The following is a 17,318-nucleotide window of genomic DNA, read 5'->3' as shown; positions in this document are numbered from 1 at the left end:
TCCTTCACCACTTCGTGTATTGAGATTCCATTTGTCCTTTTTTTTTTTTTAATAGACTAAATGTTCTCACAGTTACCTTTTATAATTCTGTTTTTGACATTGCTTCTTCTTCTTTTTTTTTTTTTTCCCGAGCTGTCACCAGCGGTGTGCGCCGACTGTTCTCATTCCACAAGCAAAATAAACAGCCGCGATAAAATCCCCTGCAAGTTTCAGAACAATCAAACAAAAACTAATCAGCCATTTCCAGGCGACGCCGCGTCTGTATATATAGAAACAGCACTTCCTATTTCCGTCCAAATGACCTTTGTCGTGTCGTCGTGTCAAAAAAATAAAGCGCAACAAACGCCACAACAAATACGGCTCGGGACACACAGGGCAGAGCGAAAATAAGCACGACACACACATTAATATGCAGCGTCTCCTCTGAAGTCGGCGCCGCACTTCAAAGTGAATGAAGCAGAAAGAAAAATTGCTTTGTGAAGCAGGTTGTTCTCGGCACCGAGTGTGATTTGTTTATTAGATTAACCTTCGATTAGATTTTGAGATGGCTGCACAAGCATCAGTACTGCAGATTTATACCGGAGCTAAAATGGCTCGACTCCACTATCAGCTTGTTTGCTGCTGAATCCATTACACCTGACGAACATCCACACATAGAAATGTTCTATAAATGCAGTCTTTAGCCACAGATTCGGCCGATGTGTGACTCATATTCAGAGACTTATGTTATTCTAGTGACCATTCTGTTCACTTTCAAAGTATGAAATACATAAAAAAAAAAAAAAATGTAGAAATGCCAAAAGGATTTAACCAAGCCGTCATTAGTGAAAGGCTTTCAATTACTGTCAGTGGAATAAAAAGTTGGCGACTGAGATCACAGTCAGAAGGTTTTCTTTTCTACTTACATTATGCAAATCTTAAGAGAGACGCACAATAAAGAACAGGAACTCAGGAACGAGGAACAGGAATTTAAAAAGAGTCATAATTAGGTACATGGATTAGAAACCTAGTCTGATGTTAATGTATCTGAGCAGGTGACGAATTCATACCTGTTTTATGTGGACTGATTAGCAAAAGTTGTAGAACTCCCCAATAGTTCCAGTGTTTTATTGACGATTTGTCAGTTTAATGTATCGTTGCACCTGGATATGAAAGCACAGAACAAATAAACAATTTGAGATTAACAAAGAAATAATGGAATCAATCTATAAACCCAAATGCATTCTGAACTTTTGACTCATGTCTTGCTGTGGGATGGATTTCTGACCAGCTGGACTCGCACCAGAGGGTGTTGCAGGATGCTACGGTAGCTGGTTCGGTTCAAGATTCCTCTCACTCCGTACATCTCATTGACCCTGGATCCAGAAAAAAAAAAAAAACAGCCCCAGACCATCACACTTCCTCCTTCATCGCTCTGTGGAACCATTCTTTCGTCTTTCGCCGACTCGCCCATTAGCTGTTGCACATTAATCAATTCGCATATCCTCCTCCCAGTGTTTTTGCAGTTGCAGCAATAAATAGCTCATATTTGTGAAAGCAAATGCACTAAATCGATTGTATTATTTTGAGGGCTGAATCTGTCAAACTGATGCTTCCACATGTGTGCACACAATATCATTTTCGCACGCAACCTTTTATAAATCCCACCCTAATCAAACATTGTAAAACCTTCAGCCATTTTACATCCGTCTCACATTCTATCTATCAAGCGACTGCTATTACAAATACTGAAGTGTAGCCGCTGAAAGTTTGAGCAAAGTTATGCAAAAGACAACAAAGATGAGTTCCTTCAACATCCATCTATGTCCTGTGCAGTGATCAAACTTGGATTGATCAGAGAAGATTGATGTGGATCCATTATGTCTTTCTGTATTCCGTCCTCATAACAATGAATTTGATAATGTCCCTGCTCACAATATTCAATCTCTTACGGTTCAAATCAGGACTTTTCCGATAGGCGATATCCATCAAATCTCGCGCCAGCCAGCACGCCCCGAGGCTGGCTTCCCTCCAGGACAGATCTGGGTGTTACTATTAACAGCATTTTTCCTGATCAGTTACTTGCTTTGACAGATGGGCTGTTACATGATTAGACTATATTTTAGTCCTCTGAGTTTTTTTTCTTTTCTTTACTTGTCATGTTATTGTCAATCCTTTGTCTCAGTCTGATGACGGTGGCCGCCGGGTTGTTGGGCATTTTCAGGTTCAGTGAAGGCACAGAAGAAACTGTTGACAAAGTTTCAGCGAAATTAGATTTTTGTTTGGATTCCCCCGTTTGCAGTCCAAATCCCCGCATGTTCATCACAGACGTGCTCAGGCCGCCGTGTAGTCATTTGAACTCAGCGATATTTCCACTTTCCTGGATCACTTGCGTCGTTGCCTCGACTCCTGATGTTATACGTTTTCCTTTAGCGTCGGAATAATTTCTCTGGTAATGGCTGTCATTCAGTTGCATGTGAAATCAGTCCCGCCAGCAAAGCTTTTAAGCCCTTAACTTCAAATCTCTCTGTACTCTTGGCTTTTCTCTGCAGTGTGCAGCTAACGTCTTTATTCCCACGGCTTCCCATGCGGTAACATTTTCTCGGGGGATTCCGACAGAAAGAGACAAGCAGAGCAGATGATCGCAAGGAAAAAAAAAAAAAAGCAGTTTAGGAGATTAATTTCTTTTCTACTCCCCTTCATCACAATCACAAGGGCATGTGTGTATTCCTGTGAAAGACAAGGAGGAGCAAATGATGGCAATTAGACGGAAAGGTGAATGTAAGTCTGCAGCGCAGTATATATGATTAGTCGCCGTGTTGACGAAGCACTTTTCTGTTTGCCGGTATCCCAACTGCGGCCCAGTGTGAGACTGAAGAGCTGTGGCAGCAGTTATACCTCTGATCAACTGTTCAAACATTGCTTTCTCAACACCCCGGATGCTTTATCTGTTGTTTTTATAAAGGTGTTTGCTAAAGCAAAAAAAAAAAAAAAATAGAGAAAGCAGTTATGGGTAAAATCTAATGATATCGCCGCTCTATTGTAACCATTTAAACCCAATGTGTCATACTCAAAGCAATATCCTCGCTGAGAAAGAGTTGTGCCTCTGTTGGCTGATTTGTGGCCTAAGGTAATAAAATTAGATTTGCTGGCAACAGAGCAATCAGGGAGGCTATTAAGTAAAGCAGTCAGGAGGTGTGTGCACGTTCACAGCCCAGGCCCAGCGCTCCAGAATGGTGTCGGAGAGATATTCTGTGAGAAAAATGATAGCTATTCGCAGGATTGATCCTCTCTTACGGGTTTAATCAACAACATTGCATCATAGCTTGATCTTGGTTGGGTAAACATCTCTGGATGAGTTACACCAGTCTGTGCATGTTGACTGAGATCAGTGAAATTTACAATGCGTCTGAAAATACCACAGACCGCACATCGATGCAAAGTACTTTAGATTCGGCCACGTTTAGATTGCAAATTGTTGTAATATGTAGCTCTTTTTTTTGTTTTTAAAGCAAAACGGAATGCATAATGAAAAACACTGAAGGCGCTGTTTTAAGTGTCTTTATTGCACACAGTCCTCTGCGATATGAGACTACGAGTATGTGGAGGTTCGAATGAAGGATTCTTTTGGCGCAGATGCCACATGGCATCAACAAAAAACTAATAAGCAAACACTTCCTGTTTCCTGTGTTCCAACATGCCACATGAAGTTCCTACAGATGGTGTGGAACTGCATAGATCACAGCCGAGGACTGGATCAGTGCATTTGGGAATGTCTGTTTTCACTCTTTGCTAACTTAAATGTACATTATTAGCACATTTCTCAGGGTTTCTACCCATAAACTGAATCACTCATTACGCCATCTCCCTTTTTCTCTTTTAGTTTGTCAACCTCGGTGCTTTGCTGTTATGAGGGCAGATTTGCCAAACAGTGTCAAAGAAAAGCAACAGCTGGGATGGAGCTCAGGACTGAGAGCAGCCGCTCTGTAACAAATAAACCCTGACTGTGTGACAGCTCACCTGTCTGAAGTGAAGAAAAATACACAATATCATCTGCCGCTAGATTCTGACCCATCCTCTCCTCCTGCTGGAGATGATTTAGAAACAAACAGTGAATGTGTGTGAAAGTGTCACGCAGTCAGATCCTGCTGTAGGTATTTTTCTTACTCATAAGCAAGACTTAACTTCAGCCCCTACTGTGTTGATGCATTTCTTTCTTGTGAGAAGCACCGGGATCATGATATGAGCCATCTGCTGATGAAGGCAACCTTGAAATAGCAAGAAAACTCTGCACCTTGATCTTTATTCTTGGTTTTAATTGATCCAAACCCCATTTACTTTTTGACACCTGAAGGTAACGGTGTGATCACAACGAGCTTGAGCTGAAGCTTATTTTAAAACTGACAGATGGGAATACTGTACCTTTGGCTTATGTTGAGGCCAGATTGAGAAAAAAAAATAAAGTAATTATCTTGACTGACAACAATGATTGACCATCCATAAAGAAAGAAGTGGGTAGTTTTCACATTTCTGTCAAACCGCATGTTGCATTGGTGAGAAAAAATTGTGTCTCCCCAAAGGAATCGCATTTCAACATCTGGTCATCATCATGTCTCCACCAGCTGGGTTCAAAACATCTCAGTAATGTATGAAGTGTGAATGAGAGCACCTGAAGTGGAGGTAAATCTTTGCCAACGGTCCACATTGATCCACTCATGTTGTTTAAAATTTATTGGTATTTATTGGTGACACGGTGGATCAAACAACTCCGCCATCTTCATAGATGTAGTCATGAAATTCCTCGTCTGTTTTTTTCCCTCCAGGTCCACTCGAGACAGTGAGGATGATGATGACGAGGACAGACGTGGACGGAGCTGCACTCTCCAGTACCAACACGCCATGGTCAAAGTCCTGACGCACTTCGTAGCCGAGTCGACGGACCCCCGGGGCCAGGCGGGCTTCATGCTGGGCACCGACTGGCAGGTGGACATCACCGAGCTGGTGTGGGACTTCCTGAAGGTCGAGGACCCCCAGATCGCACAGCTGCTGGACAGAAAGATACTGATGGGACTCGACGTGGGAATGACCACCATCCAGGTGAGCCGTGCGGAAACTTCACGAGAGCTGTGCACTAAATGCATCCATCCGCACAATCGGGTCTCCAGAGGCTGGAGGTTTTCCAGCGAATTCTGGAAGAGGCAGGTCAGGTCCTAAAGAAAGGATGTCAACCGAGAGAGCTCCTAACCACTCCGACACTCTGCTGCCCATCTGCACTGAATCCCCCATGGTTTAAATACCTACACAGCTTTTATCTAAACAGGACTTCTATTTGTCACATCCTGCCGGTGGAGTTGTGAGAAAATGTGTGAGAAATGCCCCGACTTTCACCTTTTTTTTTCGTCTTCTTCTTCTTCTTCTTCTTCTTCACGCTCCTTGTAGCCTGCTTTGTCACAGGGCGTCGAACCACTTCTGCCTTCCTCCGCCGGGAAGAGTTAGGATCAGTAACAGCTCTTTAGAACGCTGCATTTGCATTCAATCTGGAGTCGGCCGTATCTCTTAAAGCTTCATTTATAGATGTGATAGAGTGCCTGCTATCAGACACACACACACACACACACACACGCACAATGTCAAATACAGTCCAGGATGCACTTGTGGCTGCCAAAGATCTTGGCAAATGTCTGTATCAGTAATTACAGAAGATAATGAGATAATTATTCTAATGTCCCAAAAACTAATACGGTAATGGTTTCAGTACTTTTTAAGTATACTTTATTAACTCAAACTAATTTGTGTGGAGTTCACTATAGAAGACAGTCGTTTCGAAAAATATGCTAGAATAATATACTCTGAAAGGATGAACATATAATTTGTCCAAGGACAAAAACAGTTGCCAATGTTCCGGCCGCGGTTTGGCTTGTAGCGGCTATTATTCAGAGCAGACAGGTGCTCACTGGTGTGTCACAGGCTGCACTTCAGGCTTTCAGCGCTGAGTGGGTCCTCCTCTCCCCCCCACCCCCTCGGCCTTTTGGTTTGTCAGCCTCTTCACACTAACTGGATGAATATCACCCTCTTAATGACATCCGCAAAAAAAGAAAAAAATGGTGGGATCTGTTTCCGGGCGCGCGGGACTCATCTGTCAGTCTGTGTGCAGACGTCTGTTCACCTCGGCGAGCTCCGGGTGCTCGCACAAAACAAGCACAAACCGGAGAAAACACGAGGAGAGCGGAGGTCTGACAGCTGCGGCTGCGTTCGCCGCGCATCAGGCTGACTGACGCGCCGGCAGACGCCGGCGAGGATGTGCATGCGGGGAAAGTCACACATCGCTCACACGGCATTGATCACATACACACGCGCACGCACACACAAACACACACACTGAGACTTCCTGCCTCTGTTTTTGGGTTAAGGTATGCCTCTCCTTTGGATGACTGCTGTTAATCAAAGGGAATGGATTCTTACCTGCAGGAGGTATGAGGTTGGATGGCAGCCAAGTTGAGTTGTTGTTTGATCTACCCAGCCTGAGTAAAGAGATAAAATAAAATTTAAAAAAAAAAAGAAGAAAAAAGTAGGTTTTGTGTATCGTTTTGCATATTGCGCAGGAGCCTGTGAGTCTTTTATGTTAGATGAAACACCCGGAAAGGCATTTTCTTAAATCACCTCTAACTCGTGGGTAATCCTCTTTTTTTTTTCATGTCAGTGACATCTTCACAGCTAAACGCTCATTGATGTGATGTTTCTGCGCTTCGCTCGCCAGGAATCACTTGTCAATCAAGCCCGTGTGCCCAGTGGTGACTTATTCCCGCTCAGAATTTCTGTTGATGAAGTTTCTGTCGGTATTGCTCTTTTTCTCGACTTCAGCAATGTTTGCTGTAGCTGCTGATTTCTCTTGGGAGGGACCTCCCCAACCCGGCTCGCTTGGAGCAGGAAATGAAAAAGCTTTCATGAACAGGCTACACAAAGGGTTGTCACCATTGTGGAGCTGCACAGCTGTAATTGTTCATACCGGAATGTCACAAGCTACTGCGTGGCAATCGAGTCTTATGTGGATTTTGGGGGCAAAGAAATTCCAATTTTTCATCTTTTCCCTTTTCTTATCACTTGAAACAAGAAAGCGTGAAATACTTTCATACTGACTGGCAGCAACAAGGCTTAATTTGATGTAAGATTAGCTCAAACTAGATTTAGAATGAGAAATCCGGATTTAAAACTAAATAGTTGTTTCTTCCCCAGATAATCTGTTTTCAGTCAGTCCAACCAAAGTATAGTGTAATCAAAACAAAGATGCTCAAATGTCTTTTGTTGCTGTAGGAGAAGAAACAAAAAGATAACTACTTGTTTTAATTGTTCTGTATTTCTCTCCAAATGCTCACAAACCTGCAGTAAATTATCTCGTTATTATGAGATTGGTAGTTTTTCTTTGGAAAAAAAAGGCTGAAATGATGAAGTTATATGAACAAATGGCTGAAGGGAGTGGGTTATTTTGTACCGTCCCTTAAGAAGTTGTAAAAGTAATGCTCCTTAACAGTCATTTGGAAGCTGGTGGTGGATCCCTGATGAACTCGAATTCACCATTTAATTAAAATATGAAATATTTAGACTTTAGGTGGGAAAGACAGTCGAGCAGCAGAGGAAAGTTCCTGTCTGGTGGGACCTTTCTATATTTAGTAAATGCTGACTCTAAAGTCATTGTAGCTATGATTGAACTATAAATAATTAGGTTTCATGTTACTATTTATACTTGTTGGTGCGAAACTGAATATCAAACTTTATCACCTGTTTTGTTGTCTCCTGCCTGTCTTTTACTCCCAGGTCCTTTCGCCTCTGTCAGATTCCATCCTGGCAGAGAAAACGATCACGGTGGTGGACGACAAAGTCACCATCACGGAGTTGGGCGTCCAGCTGGTGACGGGTCTCTCCATGAATCTGCAGCTGAGCGCGGGAAGCAACAGAGCCATCCTCGCCACCACCACCACACAGGAAGTGCTGCAGAGTCCCAAACAGGTCCGGATCACTTGCAGTTTACCGACGAAGCTGATCGCTCTCAGAACATGCATGCATCCCGGACAGAAAGCTGAGTCACAGTCCGAATTTGGCGTTTCCATCATGTTCTGCCTCCCTGTATTCATTTGCTGCGTCCACGCCTCCCATCGAAGCCTCTTTCTCGTGCACGTCCAGCCCCCACGCCGCCGGTCCTCGCCGTTCCTCTTACCCACTGGGGAAAGACGCAGAGGCCATTTATCTGCCACATCTCCTTACGCAGTGTGAAGATAAGCAGGCAGCGCAGCAGTCTGAGTGTGTTGGTCAGTAATTAGGGCGCACTAACAGACTGCTGTGGGGATGCGCTCGTGCGCCTTCGGGGATTTGTCCTTTGGTGACATTAAATGGCAAATTGCGAAACTCCAGTGGAAGGTGGTCCTAAGATATGCGTGTGTGGCAAATCCTCAGTGGCATGAACAATGTTTAATGTTGCGGTTTGATCTTCTCCACTTATCTTTTAATCTCCATCCCCTTTGGCTTAGAGAGAATAGTCACTCAACATACAATATGTTGAGTATTTCATTCCACTAAAAATATCCCGCATAGCAGTTTTATATATATATATATATATATATATGCTCTGGGTCTCTGAGGTGCATTAACACAAGAGCTCGTAAATGCAAATAATAATCTTGTAGATCTCTATTCCATTTCACTATACTAGTAATAGTATAATCTATTGGAGAGCAAACTCAATAGATGTTCAAGTCCAGTTCTGTGAAGTGAAGCTGTATTCAGTAAGCTTCTTTTCTTCTGATGCAGACTTTGTTGCTGTGTATCACTGACTCCTTCCTGTCTCTTTGCATGTGTGTTTATATTTCCACAGGAGGCCTTGATCAGCGCCTGGCTGCAGTTCAGCGATGGCTCCGTAGCGCCACTGGACCTCTTCAACCCGGACTTCTTTGTGCTGACGGCCAGCTCCCTGGATGAGGAGGTGGTGACGGTGCAGCAGGACCCCACCTGGAAGTGGCCCGTCATCGTGGCGGAGGCGGAGGGTCAAGGCCTGCTGGTCAGGGTGGAAATGACTGTCTGCGAGGTCTGCCAGAAGTTCAAGCGCCGCAGCATCCTGGCGACGGGGAACTGTAACGTCAGGGTGAAGTTTGGCCAGAGCGACGGCTCGAGGGGCGGCGGCGGCAGCGACTACGGCCCCGACGGCGACGACGTGGAGAACAGAGGCAGGCTGTCCTCGTCCTCGCAGGACAGGACCGGCCTGGAGACCCACTACTACGGCAGCTCCATCTCCGACATGGAGGACGGCGTGCTGAGGAGGGCCACCACCACCAGGAGCGCCATCGTGCGAAGACCCAACGGGGATAAACTGTCAGACGACGGCAGCCAAAACGCACCCGTCGACTTCGCCGACTTCCCCGCTCAGGTGGATCTCCCCCGCGGACGCAATATGGACGACGAGCTCGTTCAGACGGCTCGCGGTCTCACGGACCTGGAGATCGGCATGTACGCCCTGCTGGGGGTCTTCTGCCTCGCCATCCTGGTCTTTCTTATTAACTGCATTTCCTACACTCTTAAATACCGCCACAAGGAGCTCTCCATCGAGGGCCAGGAGAACATGAACCACGCCCACGACTGGGTGTGGCTCGGGAACGAGGCGGAGCTGCTGGAGAGCCAGATCAGCCTCTCGCCCCAGCAGGAGGAGCAGACCTCCATGATGGACTCGGGCAGCGGCCTGGAGGAGGGCAGCCACCTGCTGAACGGCGGCTCCGCCCAGAAGAACGTGCAGGGCCAGGTGCACCGGGCGGCGGACGCCAGCTGCATCGCCAAGGACAGCAAAGGAGACTCCCCCACCACCAAGAGGAAGCGGGTCAAGTTCACCACGTTCACCACCATCCCGTCGGACAGCGGCTACCCCACGGTGAACACCCTGACTGGGAGCCACAGCCAGGACATTAAGTGGGTGTGCCAGGACGTGCAGCTGGGCGACTCCAAGGAGCTGCGCAACTACATGGAGAGGCTAAACGACAGTGCTTTAAAAGAGGTGGCATAATGTACTTTATGCACTTGTAACAAACTCACCCTTATGCCTTCCAGAGGAAAGAGTGTCTCGACAGAACCCCGGCCCGCCGCAGGCCAAAGAGGAGGATCACCCCAAACTGCCAAAGGGTCATTAAATTAAAGAGGAACTGCCCCGATTTTACAAGAGACTGATGAAGAGTCAGTAATGAAAAAAATAAGAGGATGTCATGTAGTCTGTTTTGGTTTTTTTTTTCATTTGTTTATCAGATGATTACCTTTTTATCATCATGTTATTATCACAGGGTTTAGAATCAAGTAATGATCCCGGGATTGATCTGCGTCAACGATGACCTGTGACATCCAGATGACAAATAGATTTTAAAAACAAACAGTTTAAAAGACTAGATAGATGTTCTGATTGTGTGTGTGTGCACATTAAATGGCTTTGGAATTTTTGTACCACTTTGAATATTAATTTCGTATGTCAGAACCTTATTGAGTGGAGAGTGGAGCTCTGGAAAGACTAAAGAAGTGAGCTAAGAGAAATTTCTGCATGTCATATAGAAAAAAAAAAAAAGAAAAGGCACAAATTCTCTGGTTCGTTCTCATCCTCCTTAACCAGGCAGAAGATCTGTTATGTATATACTGAACAGTCTCCAAAGCATTGTATTGTTGCTCTGTATATTGTATTTTCATAACATTTAAGGAATACACAACAATGTCAAGAGTGTCTACCAGCTTTTATTGACCACCGCGTCGTGAGGCCGTTCATTTCGATTAGCTGATGGAGATGGCGAGGGAGGAGGGAGCCACAATTATGCAATTATTGTTGTGTCAGGGAAGATTTCATTAGATGCAGTAAAAGCGTGCCGCCGGACCAGCTGGAGCATACCGTCGCTATCTCTTACTGAGCGTACAGACACAAAAGGAAGCAAGGTGGGAAATGTTTTTTTTTTTTTTTTTTTTTTAATGGGTCGTTTATTATTCAGATAATTGCGCAAATAATAATCATCTCTAAAAACTTCCTAAACAAAGGCAGTGGGCTGAAAAATTGCATTTTGCTCAGTGAACATTATTATCATCACAGTGGTGTTGGCTGATTGCTTTTTTTTGAACTTATTATTTTCCATCAAGCTGAGAAATGTTCACATTATGTCGGCTGTTGCCACAGTGTGGATCAGATGGTTATTAGGGAATCGCTCACAGGTTTACCTGAGAGGGGAGCCCAGGCTCGGCTCGGAGGATAATGTGGGCTGCCTTTTAGATTAGCTCAGTTATGTCAAGAGTCACTCTAAACTGAGTCCCCTCAGACACCGGCATGGCAGTTTAGCCACTTTTCAGCTTTTAATAATTAGTTTTTTTTTTTCATTGTAGCTCATTGATTCTCTTTTCTCTGCTCACGAAGCTGCCATCGATCGCCTCATTGCCCAGACAGGATATAAATTCACTCGACAAAATATCAACAAATGGCATTCAAAACGAAAGAGAAGGCAGAATAATAGAGGTGCAGTCTTCTGGATTGTTGGCTTCAACAAAAAAAAGAAGATTCTAATATGTCTGTCTGATGAGAAATCAAAGCCTGCAAACAGTTGGCTCAGGTTAACATGGAGACCTTAAACAGATGATGACAGATGGAAGAGCTCTGCCGTGTTTCTTTAAACACCATCAAAAGTGTAAAAACCCTTCACAGAGGGTGGTGTGTTGAATGATTTATTATCTGTACAGTTCAACTCCTCTTTTATTTACAGGATTTTAAGCTGCATGGTGGAAACTGGCTGCACGTTCATAAATATCACGATGATCTGAACTCCTCCGCCTCCGACTGGACAGGAGTCATTGAGCTCACTTGGCTGATAAACACTGAGAAATATCCGTGGGGTTTTTGTTTGTCACATTCAGTGATGGGTGATGATTGGTTTGCTTTAAAGTGAAGAGATTTAGCAGAAGCATTCAGAGACTGGGCATGGTGGAACACAGAGTTACTCTTGTGAGTTAACCGTTTCTCAGTGTCTGTGTAAGGAATGAATCAGTTTTAAAACAGCGTTTTGAGGAGCTTAAAGAATTCAACCTTTCCATGAAGGCAAATTTCACACCGCAGCAGTTTAACTATTAAATCAGCTGTTGGCAATACGGCGTGCACTGAAACAATAACCCTGCTTCTGCTCTGTCCTGAATAATTTCTTCCTGCGTCGTGACCTGCAGCTTCCTGTGTGGTTTTCCTGTCTGTGTGGCTTTATCGGTGTCTGCAGGGGACCGAGGCAGCTTCCCCGTGCAGCTCGCCCTGCGCATCGGGACGGCGGCGGACTGTGAAGGGCGAGGAGAGCCCGTGTAGATACAGGGGGGGTTTTCACTGTCAGCCACATGGGGCATGACTGATAGAGAGCGCTGTGTAATTAAAACACCTTTCCAGCTCTTTTCTGTGACCACTGTCGACGGCGTGAGCTCCTTTAGGCAGTATCAGAGCACTGCGGGCCATTAAAAGGCCCACCGCATGCTCTCCCTCGGGGGCGCCGTATCACACGTGTCCGTACCTGCAGGAATGTGGCGAAGCCGATATAATGACTGCGTTCACTTCGGTTCTTGCAGCATCATAACTCTCGATGCATTTTTCCAGCCTTGAAGTCTTGAATTCTTTGAAAGGGAAAGAAAAAAAAATCTTCCCTAGGCTTCCATCTTAAATGGATTTTTAATTAAATTGATGATGTGAGACCAACAAACTCACTAATGGTTGGCTGTGCTCCCTGTGGTCCTAATGCGCCGAGCCAGTATTTGCAATTTCCAAATGATTATTCACTGCTTGATTTATGTTGCTTCCTTTGAATTTCTTTTAAAGCCAGTTCACAGTAGTTTTACAACTAAACACACACACGCACATGCACACGCAGCTACAGCGATGTAAAGGAGAAAAAGAGCGGCTGACAAGGTCGCTTTGACCAACAGTCCTGAAGACGATACTGTTCATAATTAAAACGCCTGAAAACACAATCTGCTGCCTGACCAGAGGAAAGACAGGAAGGAACGCACACAGGATCTGCGAGGACATCCAGACCAGCCCAGACCACCCTGGAACCTCTGCGATGACTAAAAGAAAACAATAAAAGACTTTCTGGGGACTCGACGCTCCTCGTTTATTCCTCCACCGGCACTCCATGTTCCTCTGAAGGACGACGGCGTTCATGGAGCAATTTGTGGAGGAACTGCATGTCGTCCCACTTTCCTTTCAGTGATGGAAGAAGAAGTAACTTAAAATTGAATCTTATCTTATTCAAGCACATTTTGAGATGTTAAATCTATCGGCGGTACGTTTATTTTTAGCCAGAGTTCAGGAACCAAGTGCAGCGGCTGCAGGTGCTGTGAAGCCAGGAGTTTCAAGCTGGGACTCCTCTCCGCCGCCGGTGAACACCCACCGCTTTTATACTGCGCTTTAATGCGAAACACATTCGGAATTTTGACATTAATCAAAAAGTACTCCTTTGTCTTGAGCTGCATTCATTTTTAAGAGGGTGGAATAGGTTATGCCTTTCCATTAACGTAACCCAGTGTGTCACCTGTTTTTTTTCTTCTAACTTTCCATCCATCCATCATCTTCCACACAGCTTTATTCAGCGCAGTGTTGCAGGGCGCTGGAGGCGGGGTCCATCGCAGACGGACAGTCACTCATTCATTCATACATACGGTCAATTTTTCAAAGTCAAGCTGAGCTTTGTTGTCAATTACTCCTGCACGGGCAAGACAGAGCGGAATCGAAAGACCCGTTTCCCTTGTCCTCCCCCGGTTTAAACATGTATTCACTCAAAAACAGAAAGAATAGAAAAGTGGAAAATAGTTCCATCGATTAACTACCTGTGTTTCCCACAATCAATCAGTCACTGTGTCACCAGGTTTGTTGTTACATGACAAACCGCTCCACACAAATGATTGCGCTGTCAGACTCTGCGATCCGTTAAACGTCATATATTTCTTCAGTTTTGGACAAGCTGGGATTTGAATCAAGTAATGGCAGAAGTTCAGACACTTTGGTTAAACGAATGCAGGAGACTGAATATCAGCAACGAGTCAAAACCCAAAGGCAACAAACTAATACAGTAGCTGCTGAAGCCTTTCAGCACCTGCTGAGCTTGAGCGCCCAACCATGTCATTTAGATATATTGGCCCAGAACAGGAAGCGGGCGCCGCGCTCCGGGGAGCGACATATCAGGCGGCGCTCCGAGGCGTTTCTCTGTCCGCCGGCAGGAAAACAAAGCGGAGGTCAGAGGGCGGCCGAGATACACCTCTGGCACGCAGGGCACTGCTCCCAGCGAGGCTGCAGAAGATCCATCCTGATACCGGCTGTGTTTTATGGGGGTGAACTCTCATTCTGTACAAATAAGATGCTCTAAAGCGCGGAGCCGTCATGTAATAACCGCGACTGATGCCGCAAATCCAGATGGATGTGCGCCGTTAAAGCAGTTTACGGTTGCTTATTTCACAGCTCGTCTGTCTGAAGGAACATCCTCAACCCGTCGTCGAGCTCAGTGACACACAAACACACACAAACACAAACATACACACAAAATAAAACCTGTGACAAGTGACAAGACGAGCACATTTTCTGGAAAACGGGATTGAGAGCGGCTCTACATATGTTTACCTGTTCACAGCTCGTCTCCCCGACATGACTCCATTAGTTTAGCGTGATGGAAACAGTTCAACCCCGAGATTAACGGAAAAAAAAAAAAAGAAAAATGCCCCAGTTGGAATCTCCCCCAGAAACGGCTCCAGGACGCCGCCAACAAAAGACAGCGCCGATAACATAATTAGGTCTAAGTAAATGTGGATGATTAGGGTTTGGAGATGGGCGAGGGACGTGTGCCTGGCCGCTTTCTTAAACATTGTGTCTGCATTAGCTTATCTTAATTAACATGCCATGATACCTCCTAATCCGCCAATTAGTGCGGCAGCATCTTCAGGAGCATCTGCCAGCCGCTCATTACACAGGTAAGGCTCAGTAATACAATTAACGGAGGTTGTGACGATGTAAGACCGCCTGGAAGTCGTGGAGTTACCACAGGTGGAACGGACTCATGTTCAGCTTCATGCGGCTGCAGATTCAATAAACTGAAAGACTTTGAGCAGAATAAGAGAATGTTGATTTGTTGATACCTGTTACAAAAGCTAATCACAGAAAGTAAATGTTTCTTGTTTGATTAACTTTTGTTTTCATTTTACTTTGAGTAGTCATTCAGGTTTACCGTGAAGTATGTTTGATTGCTGCAGAAAAAAAGTCAGAACTGAGTGCTCGAGTTTTGATTTCAAAACCAGAACCAGTGAGACAAATGAAAGGCTAATATTTGGCTGAGAAAAAAATATACAATCAGAAATTCAATGTTTGTCTCAATGTGGTTTAAATCTTTTAAAGCTTATTTGTGAAGCTTGAACCTTCCAGATTTCAGCTTCAGATACTTACCTGATGAATTGTTCTTATTGTCCTCAGTATAAATGTATATTTAACACTTATGGAATGGAATATGTTGAACATGCTTAATTAATAGACCACAAAACATATTTTAAGTATCTAATTCTTCCTGTTGGAATTTAGCGTATTTGCATTTTTGCTTCTAACTTCCAAGATATGGGGACTCAAACTAGACATTTTTCTTCAATTTTGTGTTTCAACCCTTTTTTTTCAGCAGCACCTTTTCAGGGTCACCACAGCAGATCAGGAGGTCCGCTTGACCTTTATGTTGCATCTTTTTCCTGATGAAAAACCTCTTTAGGCTTCGAATCAGGAACAAGCTTGGCGCTCAGACTGATTGACCACCAGTACCTCTATACAACATGACACAGAAACGCCACATTAATCTCTGAGGTTATAGGAAATACAACCCGAGGGAGGCAAAGCCACGTACAGACATACAATTCTCCATCATCATTATCCATTCAACAGGCATGATGGGAATATAGGAACGGAGAATAGTTTTGACCTAAACCTGCTCAATAGTATTAGAGGAAATGTCAGAAGTCATGAGGGTGTTTTAGAAAATGAGGACACATCTGCAGATGTTGAAATACTTCAGAATAAATGAGAGTAGAGGAACAGCAGGTTGATTTATCAGCCCTGCTTTCCATAATCTGGCAGAAGATTTAGTTTCTCGGTGTGGCCAACTGAGCTCCACAGAACAATCATTCGACTCAGTTTTACTGGAGCAGAGACACATTTATTCATTCGTCGGGTTTTTGGTATCGGCCTTATTAATTTCCCATTGATCCCAATCTGATAACAGTACATATAGACTGCCAGGATAAATTCTTATTTATGGTATGTTGTGTTTTTCTCTTTTCCACTTTTGGCAAAGTCAGATATCATGTTGTGTTTAATGAAAAAAAAAATGTTTTTTTTTCCTAGTTTACAGTTTGAAGTCTTACACTGCATTCAATCATATATCACTTCAAATATTACAACTTTTTTCATTTAGTCCTTTTTTAAATAAAGCAATGCAACAATTGTGTGTTAAACAGGACAAGGAGGGTGTTTAACTATTAAATATTACTGTAATTCAGGATTTTTCAAAAATAGTTTGATCTAGGATAGATTTAGATTTAGTAGGTTTGAGTTTATTTTTTGCTTTTCTGCTTTTGGAAAACCCTTGAAAAGTTCTCAGAGGCTACCTAGGGATTAGAAATTCCAAACATGTTCATGGTTTATAACAGAAGCTGAGAAATGACTGGCCTTGAATATAATCATGTATAAAAAAGGAGTGTAACATTGTTTAAAATTACATTCAGCATCATTAGTAAATTCTTAAACTTCCTTAACTGTGCTTCATCTTTGCTCTTAGAAATGTTATAAAGTCAGTAACAGGTATGAACACACAACTGCTGCTCACTTAAACCATGAATCACTCTGAAATACAGCACGATCAGTACCCAAACTATCTATCTCAGTGCCTACTGCCGCGGAATTCTGCCTCCGTAATCGCTTCCATGTGTCAGAAACTCTCCTCAACATGAGAAACAAGCCGCCACACTAGAATTATGACCCGGAGGCATTGTGTTGGTTTCAAACATCAAGCTGTCTGCTCTGTCACGGCTGTGTGGGCTCTGACCAAATTAAACAGGAAACGGCCCTCTTCCAGCGCCGTGGCTGGGAGGCCTCGGCATTAAAAAATGATCCGCGATGACGTTGATTCCAATCTGTGTCTGATGAAACTAAGAAGAAATACGCTGCTTTCCCCAGTGGGAATGCAAAATGAGCCTTTACACCTCTGTGTTAGCAACCTTTTTCCTTACAGCCTGCCACAGGGTGTGTTTTTTTGTTATATAAATAATTTAGGCACTCCGCTTTGAAT

The 17,318-nt window shown here is 44.1% G+C and overlaps 1 protein-coding gene across 2 annotated transcripts in view; it reads left to right on the top strand.

The window, feature by feature from the left end:
• si:dkeyp-14d3.1 (transmembrane protein 132C) overlaps positions 1 to 10,789 on the top strand; it is a 139,430-nt gene extending 128,641 nt beyond the window's left edge. For both annotated transcript variants that reach the window (XM_030105065.1, XM_030105064.1), the window contains exons 7-9: positions 4,803 to 5,076; positions 7,792 to 7,983; positions 8,846 to 10,789. In XM_030105065.1, coding sequence (XP_029960925.1) covers positions 4,803 to 5,076; positions 7,792 to 7,983; positions 8,846 to 10,021 — 1,642 coding nt within the window. In that variant the 3' untranslated portion in view covers positions 10,022 to 10,789. The remainder of the gene's footprint in view (positions 1 to 4,802; positions 5,077 to 7,791; positions 7,984 to 8,845) is intronic.
• Positions 10,790 to 17,318: the final 6,529 nt, after the last annotated feature.

Source organism: Salarias fasciatus, chromosome 12 (assembly GCF_902148845.1).
Source record: "Salarias fasciatus chromosome 12, fSalaFa1.1, whole genome shotgun sequence".
NCBI classification, from domain to species: domain Eukaryota; kingdom Metazoa; phylum Chordata; class Actinopteri; order Blenniiformes; family Blenniidae; genus Salarias; species Salarias fasciatus.
Note: the sequence above shows the minus strand (reverse complement) of the source record. Positions and strands in the feature narration are given on the sequence as shown.